Below are 13,677 nucleotides of genomic sequence, written 5' to 3'. Positions count from 1 at the left end.
ATGGAGCCTGCTTCTCCCTCTGCCTGTGTCTCTGTCTCTCTCTCTCTGTGACTATCATAAATAAATAAAAATTAAAATAAAAAAATTAGGGACTTTGACTAAATTAGTGACTACCTTTTGGAAAACAATATTTTTTTCAAAGAATGGAACTTAATTTGTTTTTGTTTTGTTTTGTTTTTTTGTTTGTTTCTGTTTTTGCATTAAACTGTATTATACAAAACCGAGACCAGTGGAGCTGTGTAGCTAAAAGAGAGATGAGACTACAGCTGGAGACTTTTGTCCCTCAATCCTACAGTATCCCCAATGGAACCTTAGATTTCTATGATTGGTAGTTTGGAAACAAACTGTTATGAGAAAATCCTTCTAATTAATGAGTCTTCGAATTAAAATTTGCTGATACGTTGTTTTTATGTGTATAATTTTCTTACCCTCTTATGTTTTTGATAAATGGAAAAGTATAAATAAAATTGCAAATATGTTCTCTTTATTAATGGATTGCAAGCTATTTCTACCATCTAACTCAATTCTCACCTGGAAATAAACCAGGGTCACAGAAGCAAGTATTTAGGAAAAGACTTTTGGCGAAAAGATCATTATATTCCTTTGATCATTCCTTAAGGAAATGAAGGCAGGCACTTAAGTGACTGGGCCACCTAGGCACCACTTAGTACCGTACTTAGACCCTATTTTGGGAATTCAATGAGAGGATGCCTTTTATAAGAAATAAGAGCATTCTAGATGGGAATATTTGTAATGCACATTTGATCCTTGACCAACATGGAATTGAAGCTGCAGGTCTAGTTAGCCTACACATGGACTTTCTTGGCTGTTGTGTTGTACTGTATTTTCTCTTATGTTTTTCTCAATAACCTTTTTTTCTCTAGCTTACTTTATTTTAAGAATATATTATATAACACATGTAATGTACAAACCATGTATTAATGGACTGTGTTATTGGTAAGGCTTCCCATCAACAGTAGGCTATTAGTAATTAAATTTTGGGAGAATCAGAAATTATACAGAGTTTTGACTGCACGGGGGTAAGTGCACCTAACCACTGTGTTGCTCAAAGGTCAACTGTAGTCTGAAATATTCCTAAATATTTCATAATTAAGTAGATAATGATAACTATAGTAAGTCAGGTGCTTCAAAAATTGGTCCTAATTCATAGAAAGGAAACAAAGTTACAGTTAAAATTTCTTTTCCTTGTTTCTAATTCTAGAAACGTATCAATGCGAAACTAAGTTGGAAAACTAGTGCTAGCTTATATTTTTTCCTTTCCTGAAGCAGATTTTCTGAAATCTCTGTGTTCACATGAAAAGAAGTACATCAGTCATCATATAGATAACAAAATAGTTTTACTCAATATTACCGGGAGAAATTCCACATGACTTTATGTAGTCCCACTTCCATTGTTTTATGTATTTAAGAGTCTGTGCTGAAAAATAGAGCATACAACATACCTCAAGATTTTGTTGAGTGCAAAATCAAAAGTGCAAAAGTGCAAAAGTGGAAAGTTCATTCGGAGGAATAATTTATTAAACAAATGATTAATCTCTCATAAAGGGCACTTTTTCTGAAAATCACAAACTATTAAAGTGTAAAATGACTCTTGTTTACAATTTTGTAACAGAAGTTACAAAGATCCTTCAGAAGTTATGTATATTCTTTTATTTCACATTCCTAGCTCCATTGGTTTCTTTACTATTTTTTATTTAAATTCAATTAACTAGCTTATAATGTTATGATATATATATCATGCCCGGAGCCAAAGGCCTACTCTCAGCCACTGAGCCACCCAGGGGTCCCAAGATTTCATTATTTATTGGCTGAGTAATATTCTGTTCTCTCTCTCCCTCCCTCTCTCTCTCTGTCTAATAAATAAATATGATACTTATTTATTTATATCTACATCACATCTTCTTTATGCATACCTCTTTCAAAGAACATCCATATCTCTCAGGTTGGCTATTGAGGATATTACTGGTATAAACATATGGGTGCAGGTGCCCCTTTGGATCCCGACCAAAGTGATCTTCGGGATTCATACCTTCTAGCGCAATTGCTGGGTTTTACATAGGTAGCTCCTTTTTCAACTCTTTGAGGAACCTCCGGTACTGATTTCCAGAGGAGCTGCACCAGGTTGTATTCTCACCAACATCATAAGAGGATCCCCCTTTCTCTGCATTCCCGCCAACATCTGTCATTTCCAGACTTGCTAATTTTGGCCATTATGAAAGGTGTGAGGGGGAAACTCACCGTGGTTTTGATTTGTATTTCTCTAGTGCCAGCTGATGTTGAGCATGTTTTCATGTGTCTGTTGGCCATATGTATGTCTTCTTTGGAGACATGTCCTTTCATTTCTTCTGCCCATTTCTTCATTGGGTTATCTTTCTTTGGGTGTTGACTTTGATCAGCTCTTTATAGACTTTGCATACCAGCCTTTTATCTGATAAGGCATTTGCAAACACCTTCTCCCATTCTGTCAGTTGTCTTTTGGTTTTGTCAACTATTTCCTTGCTGTGCAAAAGCTTTTTATCTTGATGAATTCCCAGTAGGTCATTTTGGCGTCTGGTGACATGTTCTAGCAAGAAGTTGCGGCAGCCGAGGTCACAGAGGTTGCTGGCTGTGTTCTCCTCTAGGATTTTGATGGATTCCTATCTCACATTTGGGTGTTTCATCCATTTTGACTCTATTTTTGTGTATAGCATAAGAAAATGGTCCAGTTTTATTCTTCTACATGTGGTGGTCTGATTTCCCACACCATTTGTTGAAGAGACTGCTTTGTCTCCATTGGATTTTCTTTCCAGTATTGTTGAAGAGGAGTGGACCATAGAGTTGAGGGTCCACTTCTGGGTTTTCTCTTCTGGGCCATTGATCGACATGTCTGCTTTTGTGCCAGTACCATACTGTCTTGTTGATCACAGCTTTAAAATAGAGCTTGAAGTCCGGCTTGTAATGCCACCAGCTATGGCTACCTCTATCAACATATGTTTGGCTATTCGGGGTCTTCTAAGGTTCCAAACAAATCTTACCGTTATTTACTCCAGCTGTATAAAAGGAGTTGGTAGTATTTTGATAGAGATTGCATTGAATATATAGATTGATGGAGCTAGCATAAACATTTTAACAATATTTAATTCTTTCAATCCATGAGCATGGAATGTATTTCCAGTTCTTTACACCTTTCTCAATTTCTTTCCAGAATGTCCTGTCATCTTCAGAGTATAGATCCTTTGTCTCTCTGGGTAGGTTTATTCCTAGGCATCTTATGGTGTTTGCTGCAATGGTCAATGGAATCGACTCCTCAGTTTCTCTTTCTTCCATCTCATTGTTAGTGTATAGAAATGCAACTGATTTCTGTGCATGGATTTCCTATCCTGCTGCTTTGCTGAATTCAGGAAAGGGTCCTAGCAACGTTGGGGTGGAGTCTTTTGGGTTTTCCACATAGGATATCATGTCCTCTGAGAAAAGTGAGAGTTTGAGTTCTTTTCTGATTCAGACGCCTTTTTATTTCTTTTTGTTGTCTAAATGCTGAGGCTATGTCGAACAACACTGGTTGTCCAGAGAGTGGACTTCCCTGTCGTGTTCCTGACCTTAGTGGCAAAGCTCTCAGTTTTTCCCCTTAAGAATGGCATCAGGTGTGGGCTTTTCGTAGATGGCTTTTATGATATTGAGATATGCTCCCCCCCCTCCCTGCACTGCGAAGAGTATTGATCCGGAAAGGGTGCTGCACTTTGTCAACTGCTTTTTCTGCATCTCTTGAGAGGATCCTATGGTTCTTATCCTTTCTTTTATTTCTGTAGTGTATCACATTGATTCATCTGCAGATGTCGAATCACCCTTGCAGCCCAGGCATAAAACCCACTTGGACATGGTGAATAATCCTTTAATGTACTGTTGAATCCTCCCAGCCAGTGTCTTGGTGAAAATTTTGGCATCCATGTTCATCAGGGATATTGGAGTGTAATTCTCCTTTTGGGTGGGGTCTTGCTCTGGTTTTGCGATCAGAGTAATGCTGGCCTCACAGAGAACGCTGGAAGGTTTCCCTTCCATTTCTAATTTTTATAAACAGCTCCGAAGAATAGATTAATTCTTCCTGGAATGTGTGGTAGAATTCTCCTGGGAAGCCACCTGGTCCTGGACTCTTGGTTGTTGGCAGATATTTGATGACTGCTCCCATTTCCTTGCTGGTTATGGGTCTGTTCAGGTTTCCTGTGTCTTCCTGTTTCAGTTTTGGTAGGAAGGGATCCATTTCTTCCAGATTGCTTAGTTTGTTGGCATATAGTTGCTCAGAATGTGTTCTTATAGTTGTCTGTATTTCTCTGGTGCTGGTCGTGATCTGTCTTCTTTCATTCATGATCTTATTTCCCCAGATGTGGTTTTCTTTTTTAAAATTCCCCTGGCTATTCTGGGTCTTCTGATTCCACACAAATCTTAAAATAATTTGTTGTAGCTCTCTGAAGAAAGTCCATGGTATTTTCATAGGGATTGCATTAAACGTGTAAATTGCCCTGGGTAATATTGACATTTTCACAATATTAATTCTGCCAATCCATGAGCACGGAATATTTTTCCATCTCTTTGTGTCTTCCTCAATTTCTTTCAGAAGTGTTCTATACTTTTTAGGGTATAGGTCCTTTACGTCTCTGGTTAGGTTTATTCCTAGGTATCTTATGCTTTTGGGTGCAATTGTAAATGGGATTGACTCCTTAATTTCTCTTTCTTCAGTCTCATTGTTAGTGTATAGAAATGCCATTGATTTCTGGGCATTGATTTTGTATCCTGCCACGCTGCCAAATTGCTGTATGAGTTCTATCAATCTTGGGGTGGAGGCTTTTAGGTTTTCTATGTAGAGTATCATGTCATCGGCAAAGAGGGAGAGTTTGACTTCTTTGCCAATTTGAATGCCTTTAATGTCTTTTTGTTGTCTGATTGCTGAGGCTAGGACTTCCAGGACTATGTTGAATAGCAGTGGTGAGAGTAGACATCCCTGTCTTGTTCCTGATCTTAGGGGAAAGGCTCCCAGTGATTCCCCATTGAGAATGATATTTGCTGTGGTCTTTTCGTAGATGGCTTTTAAGATGTTGAGGAATGTTCCCTCTATCCCTACACTCTGAAGAGTTTTGATCAGGAATGGATGCTGTATTTTGTCAAATCCTTTCTCTGCATCTAAAGAGAGGATCATATGGTTCTTGGTTTTTCACTTGCTGATATGATAAATCACATTGATTGTTTTACGAGTGTTGAACCAGCCTTGTGTCCCGGGGATAAATCCTACTCGGTCATGGTGAATAATTTTCTTAATGTACTGTTGGATCCGATTGGCTAGTATCTTGTTGAGAATTTTTGCATCCATGTTCATCAGGGATATTGGTCTGTAATTCTTTTTGGTGGGGTCTTTGTCTGGTTTTGGAATTAAGGTGATGCTGGCCTCATAGAACGAATTTGCAAGTACTCCATCCCTTTCTATCTTTCCAAACAGCTTTAGTAGAATAGGCATTGTTTCTTCTTTAAACGTTTGATAGGATTCCCCTGGGAAGCCATCTGGCCCTGGACCTTTGTGTCTTGGGAGGTTTTTGATGACTGCTTCAATTTCCTCCCTGGTTATTGGCCTGTTCAGGTTTTCTGTTTCTTCCTGTTCCAGTTTTGGTAGTTTGTGGCTTTCCAGGAATGCGTCCATTTCTTCTAGATTGCCTAATTTTTTGGCTCCGTTCTCTTTTTGATATGTCTGGCCAGGGGTTTATCGATCTTATTAATTCTGTCAAAGAACCAGCTCCTGACTTCATTGATGTGTTCTACTGTTCCTTTGGTTTCTATTTCATTGATTTCTGCTCTGATCTTTATGAATTTTCTTCTCCTGCTGGTTTTAGGCTTTAATATTCTGTTCTTTTCCAGCTCGTTTAGGTGTAGGGTTAGGTTGTGTATTTAGGACCTTTCTCATTTCTTGAGAAAGGCTTGCATTGCTATATACTATCCTCTTTCCATGACCTTTGCTGCATCCCAAATGTTTTGAGCAGTTGTGTTTCCATTTTCATTTGTTTCTATGAGGTTTTAAAATGTGCCTTACTGCCCCAGTTGGATTCTTTAACCTCTGTGTATTTGAATTCTTTCCAAATTTCCTGTCAAGATTGAGTTCCAGTTTCAAAGCATTGTGGTCTGAAAGTATGCAGGGAATGATCCCAGTCTTTTGGTACCAGTTGAGAGCTGATCTGTGACTGAGTATGTGATCTGTTGTGCAGAATGTTTGTTCCATGTGCACCCGAGAAGAATGTGTATTCTGTTGTCATAGGATGGAGTGCTCTGAAGTTATCTGTGAAGTCCATTTTGTGTAATGTGTCATTCAGAGCCCTTGCGTCCTAGTGGATCATCTGCTTAGATGATCTGGCCATTACAGTAGTGTTGTGTTAAAGTACCTACTATTATTATATGACTATCCATGTGTTCCTTTATTTTTGTTATTAATTGCTTTATAAGGTGGCCTGGGTGGCTCAGTCGGTTAAGGCTCTGCCTTTGGCTTAGGTCATGTTCTCAAGGTCCTGGGATCAAGCCCTGATCAGGCTGCCTGCTCAGTGGGGAGCCTGCTTCTCTCTTTCTTGCTGCCACTGCCTGTGTTCTCTGTGTGTGTGTGTGTGTGTCAAATAAATAAATAAATGAAATCTTAACAGAAAGTTGATTTATATAGTTGGCTGCTCCCACTTTAGACACATTAAAACTTATAATTGTCCAATTTTAGTTTTGGATAGACCCTTTAATTATGGCATAGTGAGTTTCTTCATCTTTTGTTGTTGTTTCTTCTCTTAATGCAGTCTTTGGTTTAAAATCCAATTTGTGGGATGACCAGGTGGCTCAGTGGTTGAGCATCTGCCTTCGGCTCAGGTCATGATCTAGTCCCACATCAGGCTCCCCGCACGGAGCCTGCTTCTCCCGCTGCCTGTGCCTCTGCCTTTCGCTCTCTGTGTGTCTCTCATGAATAAATAAATAAAATCTTAAAAAAATTCAATTTGTTTGATATAAATATTGCCACTCCAGTTTTTTTTCATGTCCTTTAATATGATAAATGGTTTTCCACTCCCTCACCTTCAATGTGAAGTTGTCTTTGTGTCTAAAATGAGTCTCTTTCAGATAGCATATCAGTGGGTCTTGCTTTTTTTTTATCTACTGTGATACCCTGTGTGTTTTGGTTGGGGCATTTGACTTGTTTACATTCAGAGAAAGGATTGAAAGATATGAATGTAGTGCCATTGTATTATGTGTAAAGTCCGTGTTCTGGTCTGTGTTACTTTTGGGCTCTCTGTTTGCTTAAAGTTTCCCCTTTACCACTTCTTGCAAAGCTGTTTTAGGGATCACAAATTCTTTTAGTTTCAGTTTGTGCTGGAAGCTTTTTATCTCCCCTTGTATTTTGAATGAGAGCCTTGCTGGATAAGATTCTTGGCTGTAGACTCTTCTCCTTGAGCACCCTGAGTATATCATGCCAGCTCTCTCTGGCCTGCTAGGTCTCTTTGGATAGATCCGCTGCCAGTTGAATATTTCTCTCCTTCTTGGTTCAGGGCCTCGTGTTCCAAGCTGCTTTCAGGATTTTCTCTTTGGGTCTGAAATTTGCAAGCTTTGTTATTATATTGGAGATATTGACCTGTTTTTTATTGATTTTGAGGAAGGTTCTCTGTGCCTCCTGGCACTTGAGTGCCTGTTTCTTTCCCCAGATGAGGGAATATCTCTGCTATAATTTGCTCAAATATGCCTTCTGCCCCCTCCTTCCCCTCTTTTTCTGGGATCCCCATTATTCTAACATTGTTTTGCTGTGTGGTACGAATCATCTCTCAAATTCTCCTGTCATAGTCCAGTGGTTGTTTCTCTCGCTTTTCCTCAGCTTCTTTATTCTCCATTGTTTTGTCTTCTATATCACTACTTCTCTGTGAAGCCTCATTTATCCTAGCAGTTAGAACCTTCATTTTTGATTGCATCTCACTAAGATTAGCCTTTTTTATCTCAACTTGATTAGATATCAGTTGTTTTATTTCTCCAGAAAGGCATTCTCTAATGTCCTCTGTGTTTCTTTTAAGCCCAGCTATTATCTTGATGGTCATTATTCTGAACTCTCGCTCCAGCCTCTTCCTTCTATCCATGCTGATTAGGTTCCAGGCAGTCAGTACTACCTCTTGTTCTCTTTGTGGCGGTGAGTTTTTCCATCTTGTCATTCTGTCCAGAGAAGAAGAGATGAGTGAGAGAACAGAATAGAAAAATATCAAGAATGACCCCAGATAAATACATGCTAAACAAATCAGAAGAGACCCGAAGCCAATTTAAAGGTTAACAAAGGAGATAATAGAATTAGAGAGATCAAGAGAGCAGAGCAGTACACCGATACTATGTGAATTTTGGTCTTTTTGTTAGGAAATTGCATCCCCAAATGGTTAAGAGGAAACCTTGTATATATACAAAAATAAAATTAAATACAAGGAAAGTCTAGAATGTAAGTGTAAAAATGGAAATTAAAAGTCAAAATAAAAAGGATATTATCAGCCAGTTGAACAGAACAGAGCAATATACTATATCATAAGTTTATTTTGGTCTGTTTGTTAGAAGAAACTACATCCCAAAATTGTAAAGAATGAAAAACTTCATTATATGCAAAAATAAAATTAAATGCAATGAAAGGATAGAATGTAACTGTAAATATGAAAATTAAGATAGATTTTAAAAATATTATAATCAGACAGATGAAGAGAATAGAGCAGTATAGTAGATTCTGGTTGTATTTTAGTCTATTTCTTAGAAGGAACTACTTCCCGAAATGGTACAGAAAGAAAAACTTCAATATATACAGGAATAATATTAAGAGCAGTGAAAGGATTGAATGCAAGTGTAAAAAGGTAAATTGTAAGAGTTGATAAATGAAGAAAATGGTTGAAAGCAAAAAGAAAATTAAAATAGAAAGACTAAGGAGTCATGAGAAATAGCCATGAGTTCTGTATACTGTTTGCCCCTAGCACTGGAGTTCTGCAGCTCTGTATGATGAGTAAAGTTGGTCTTAGCAGGAAGTTGTTGCTGACCTCCTGAGGGAGAGGCCTGTTGCACTGATTCTTAGGTGTCTTTGCTTAGGGTGGGATTGCACCACCCTTGCCAGGGGGCCAGGCCAGGTAAGCAGCTCCAGATTGCTCTCTGTGGCTTTTGTTCCCTGAAGGCTTTCTGGGCAGCTTTAGAGGATGAGAATGAAAATGGTGGCCTCCTAATTTCCAGCCCTGGAATTGAAAGATCTCACTCCCTACTGTGTCTCCCTGGTTTCTGTCTGCACTCTGTATTCACCCAGCCTGTGACCAAGCATTTTTATCTCAAGCACAGACCCCCTTTCGATTTTCCAAACTTTGCAGACCCCTGTAGCTCCCATTCACACTGTGCCTCTGGGGGGAAGGAGGAGGTCTTGCCCAGTTTTTCCTGCTTGGAAAGTGGTCACCTGACTGTTCCTCGGTTTGGGGTTTATGGCAACACTGAGCTGAATGCCCACTCCTGGGCTCACTGATTGCAACTGGCTTCCCCGCTCAAACGCCTTGGCAACTGCCATACTCAGGCGCCGCCCCCATTCCTTCTGTGACCCCGCCCCCCCAGGGATCCTGAGACCACACTGTCCGTCCCACTTAGGATGCTGCCCCCCGTTGCCACCTGAGCATCTTTCAGACAGGGATGTCCTCACTGGAACAGACCTCTTAAAAGTTCTGGTTGTGCACTCTGCTGCTATATCACTTTCCAGGACTTGCCTTCTGGCTTCCAGAGGTTCCCTGCCGCCCTGGTTTAATCTTCTGATATATGCCTCTGATTCATTTCTCCACACCTCCTACCTTGCAGAAAGCGGTCGCTGTTCTATTTGTAGAATTGCAACAATTCTTTTCTTGGATCTCTGTCTGAGTCCACAGGTGTTCAGAATGATTTGATACCTATGTAGCTGAATCCCAGACACCAGACAAAACTAGGGTCTCCTACTCCTCCACCATCGTCCTCTTCTTCCAGAAATTCTGTATATTCGATTGATCAATATTAATTGTACTTTTTATTAGAATCCTCTAAACAGCATTATAGGTTTCTTCTCAGTTATCCAGATTAAAATAAGTAGGGATTTATTTTATTTATGTGATTAGCTTTCTATTTAAGCAAATTGTAGCTTTTACTTTCTAAAAGTATCATTTCCAGACCACGTTTCATAAGCAAAATAAAATTCCTACAATAATGTCTCTTGTTTAACTTGAACATTGTAAGTAACGTTTAACTTATTTCAGATGCAGCAGATGTTGGAAGACAGTATAATCAGAGAACTAAAAGAAGGTATGTTGCCAAATTCACAAATTTAGATGGTCATTAATTTCTGAAATAAACCACAAATAGTAACTGGCATCCCTTCCCCTTGTTAAAATTTTGTCTAGATATATCTAATAAAAAATGTAAAACATAAACATAGTGAATAAGAGACTTATTCCTCATTTGGTCATCGTGTTTCATACCTTTTTTATTTTTATTTTTTAAGATTTTATTTATTTATTCATGATAGCCACACAGAGAGAGACAGAGAGGCAGAGACACAGGCAGAGGGAGAAGCAGGCTCCATGCAGGGAGCCCGACGTGGGATTCGATCCCGGGTCTCCAGGATCGTGCCCTGGGCCAAAGACAGGCGCCAAACCGCTGTGCCACCCAGGGATCCCTCATACCTTTTTTAAAAACCTGCAGCCTGTATGCCTGTTAGCACTTTTGGCTGTAATCTTCCTTCACTTGTGCCATCGCTATGGAACTGTCAATCTGAAAATGTGGGCGTTCTCAAATTCTTGTTTCTGCTAGTGGTAGAAGACCAAACAGACCAGACTTGTCTCAGTAATACTTAGTTAAGCAATTATATAGTTCATATAGCTGTCCCTTGACAGGTGACATTTCAATCTCCAGCCACTGGTTTTGCCATTGGGTAAAATTCCAGGTTTCTTAGCATGGAATATAAGCACCCAAATCAATTTGGTTCTTGCCACATTGGTGAGCCTTCTCTGTCGCCATTACCCTACTCTGCTGCTTTGCAGAGAGTAATCTTTCAGGTATCAGCCTTCCTATTCCCTCCACAGAAAAGCAGACAATATTGATAGAAAACCAGGATGTCCCTTCTGTGTGTTCTTATAATGTCTTGTTTTAAACCTGCCATGATATATTTGACTCTAGATATTGCCTGTTAGATTTTTCAGTTGATAGTATATGATTGTTCAGGGGTGGACTGTGCCATCAGCTTGCAATCTCATCTTGTAATGAGAAAACCAGAAGCTCTAGTGTTTATCCACAGTAGTAATTAATTCAATGGGCAATCGTGAGCAAACTTGATTTAATAGTAATCTTGTATTTTATATTGTAGTTATATGTAGATATTTTTCATCCTTTTAACACTCAGAAGATTCCAACTTTTTTTTTACTAACTTCTAGTTAACTACAAAGTATTTCAGATAAAGAATATTATTCTTTCTCTTTTTCAGTTGCTCATGATTGAGAATCAGGATTCTGTAGATCTTCTCCTTTAGGACCTACTGACGAGTCAAATGTAAATCAAGATCTAGTACTGCAAGCATCACGAGAATATGTAGAGATTTTGAATAGAAAGTATATGATCTGAAAGCTATATAGTAAAAGTTTATTACCTAGATGTTTAATATAACATTTTAATTGTTTCCCAGTAAATATCTGATGTACAAAAAATCTTTATTAAAGGAAATGTTGTTATATCGTGTGTAATGAAAGTTTATATATTATTTTAAGCTATGTTTCTTGGCATCTGATTAAATTTAAGCATATTTTCTACATGGAAACCAGCATTATTGAGTTTTACAGGCTCCAATCTGCCCAAGTAGATCGGACCAAGTTGTTGATAATGTTTTGGGGCTGGTAATTGGTAGTTGTTTTTTTTTTTTTTTGTATTTTCTATGTTTTATTACTAGACATATGGATTTAGACACACATCATTTTGATATACTGCTGCTAAAGCTATCACCAATGTTTGTATGTATTTCAATTTTTATAGTGCCATAAACCCTGTGTATAATTTCAATTTTAAATACTTATTATTCATAGTTCTTTCCTCATGGTGAAAAAGATTTGCCTAAGGCTTTTTATCTTTTCTTTTTTTTTTTAATTTACTTTTTGAGAAGAGTCTTAAAATTAGAGAAAAGAAAAAATAGAGAAAACGACCTTTTCCCTCCAGAATGGTTTGAAAGTAAATTGTTAATTTGTGCTCAATTCCTGTGGCCCCTATATCCTGCAAGTCAGTACATTCCACATAGCTACCGTACAACCCTGCCAATCAGAAAATCAACACTAATACAATTGTCCCTTGAATAATGTGGAGCTTAGGGGGGCACTGATCCTCTGTGTAAAAATCTGTGAACTTTTGACTCCCCAGGCACTTAACTACTACTAATCTACTGTTGACCAGAATATTGTACCAAAACAGTCAATTAACCTATTTTTTGTGTGTTATATGTATTCCATTCTATATTCTCCTTATAAAGTAAGCTAGAGAAAAATGTTATTAAGAAAAATCAGAAGAGGGTAGCCCGGGTGGCTCAGCGGTTTAGCGCCGCCTTCAGCCCGGGTGTGATGCTGGAGACCCGGGATCAAGTCCCACATCAGGCTCCCTGCATGGAGCCTGCTTCTCCCTCTGCCTGTGTCTCTGCCTCTCTCTCTCTCTCTCTCTCTCTCTGCCTCTTATGAATAAATAAAATCTTTTAAAAAAAGATAAGAAGGAAGAGAAAATACATTTACAGTACTGTGTTTTTTAAAAATTGGCATATAAGTACACCCATTCAAACTATGTTAGGTATACATTATGTTTTTAAATTTAAATTCAATTTCCCAACATTTAGAAGGGTCATCGTTTTCAGATAAAGTTTTCGATAATTCATCAGTTGCATGTAACACCAAGTGCTCATCACGTCACATGCCCTCCTTCATGACCATCACTGATTTACCCCATCCCCCCATTCACTTCCCTTTCAGCAACCTTCAGTATGTTTTCTGGAGTTGAGTCTCTCATGGTTTGTCTTCCTCTCTGATTTTTCCCCATTCAGTTTCCCCTCCTTGCACTATTTCTTATATTCCACCTATGAGGGAGACCATATGATCATTGTCTTTCTCCAGTTGACTTGTTTCACTCAGCCTGATACCCTCTAGTTCCATGCCCATTGATGTAAGTGGTAGGTTTTCATCCTTTCTGACGTCTGAGTAATATTCCATTTTGTATGTATATCACATCTTTTTTTTTTAAAAGAATTCATCTATTTACTCATGAGAGAGAGAGAGAGGCAGAGACACAGGCAGGGGGAGAAGCAAACTCCATTCAGGGAGCCGGACATGGGACTCTTCCCGGATCCCAGGATCATGCCCTGAGCCAAAGGCAGACACTCAACCGCTGAGCCACCCAGGGGTCCCATACCACATCTTCTTTATCCATTCCTCTGTTGAAGGACATCTTGGCTCCTTCCACAGTTTGGGTATTGTGGATATTGCTACCATAAACATTGAGGTGCAGGTGCCCCTTCATTTCACTACATTTGTATCTATGGGGTAAATACCCAGTTGTGCAATTGCTACGTCAACTATCCCCTCTATCATCTAAACCTCATATTCTGGGCAGCCCCGGTGGCGCAGTGGTTTAGCACCGCC

At 38.9% G+C, this 13,677-nt stretch overlaps 1 protein-coding gene across 1 annotated transcript in view; it reads left to right on the top strand.

Moving 5' to 3' along the window:
- LOC144309727 (ankyrin repeat domain-containing protein 26-like) overlaps window positions 1-11,739 on the top strand; it is a 136,976-nt gene extending 125,237 nt beyond the window's left edge. Inside the window, exons 27-28 of the mRNA XM_077890834.1 lie at window positions 10,272-10,317; window positions 11,496-11,739. Of these exons, the coding sequence (XP_077746960.1) occupies window positions 10,272-10,317; window positions 11,496-11,509 (60 nt within the window). The 3' untranslated portion in view covers window positions 11,510-11,739. The remainder of the gene's footprint in view (window positions 1-10,271; window positions 10,318-11,495) is intronic.
- Window positions 11,740-13,677: the final 1,938 nt, after the last annotated feature.

The sequence above is a fragment of the Canis aureus genome, unplaced genomic scaffold (assembly GCF_053574225.1).
Source record: "Canis aureus isolate CA01 unplaced genomic scaffold, VMU_Caureus_v.1.0 ptg000201l_RagTag, whole genome shotgun sequence".
Taxonomy (NCBI): Eukaryota; Metazoa; Chordata; class Mammalia; order Carnivora; family Canidae; genus Canis; species Canis aureus.
The sequence above is the reverse complement of the archived record's forward strand: the minus strand, read 5'-3'. Positions and strand labels throughout refer to the sequence as shown.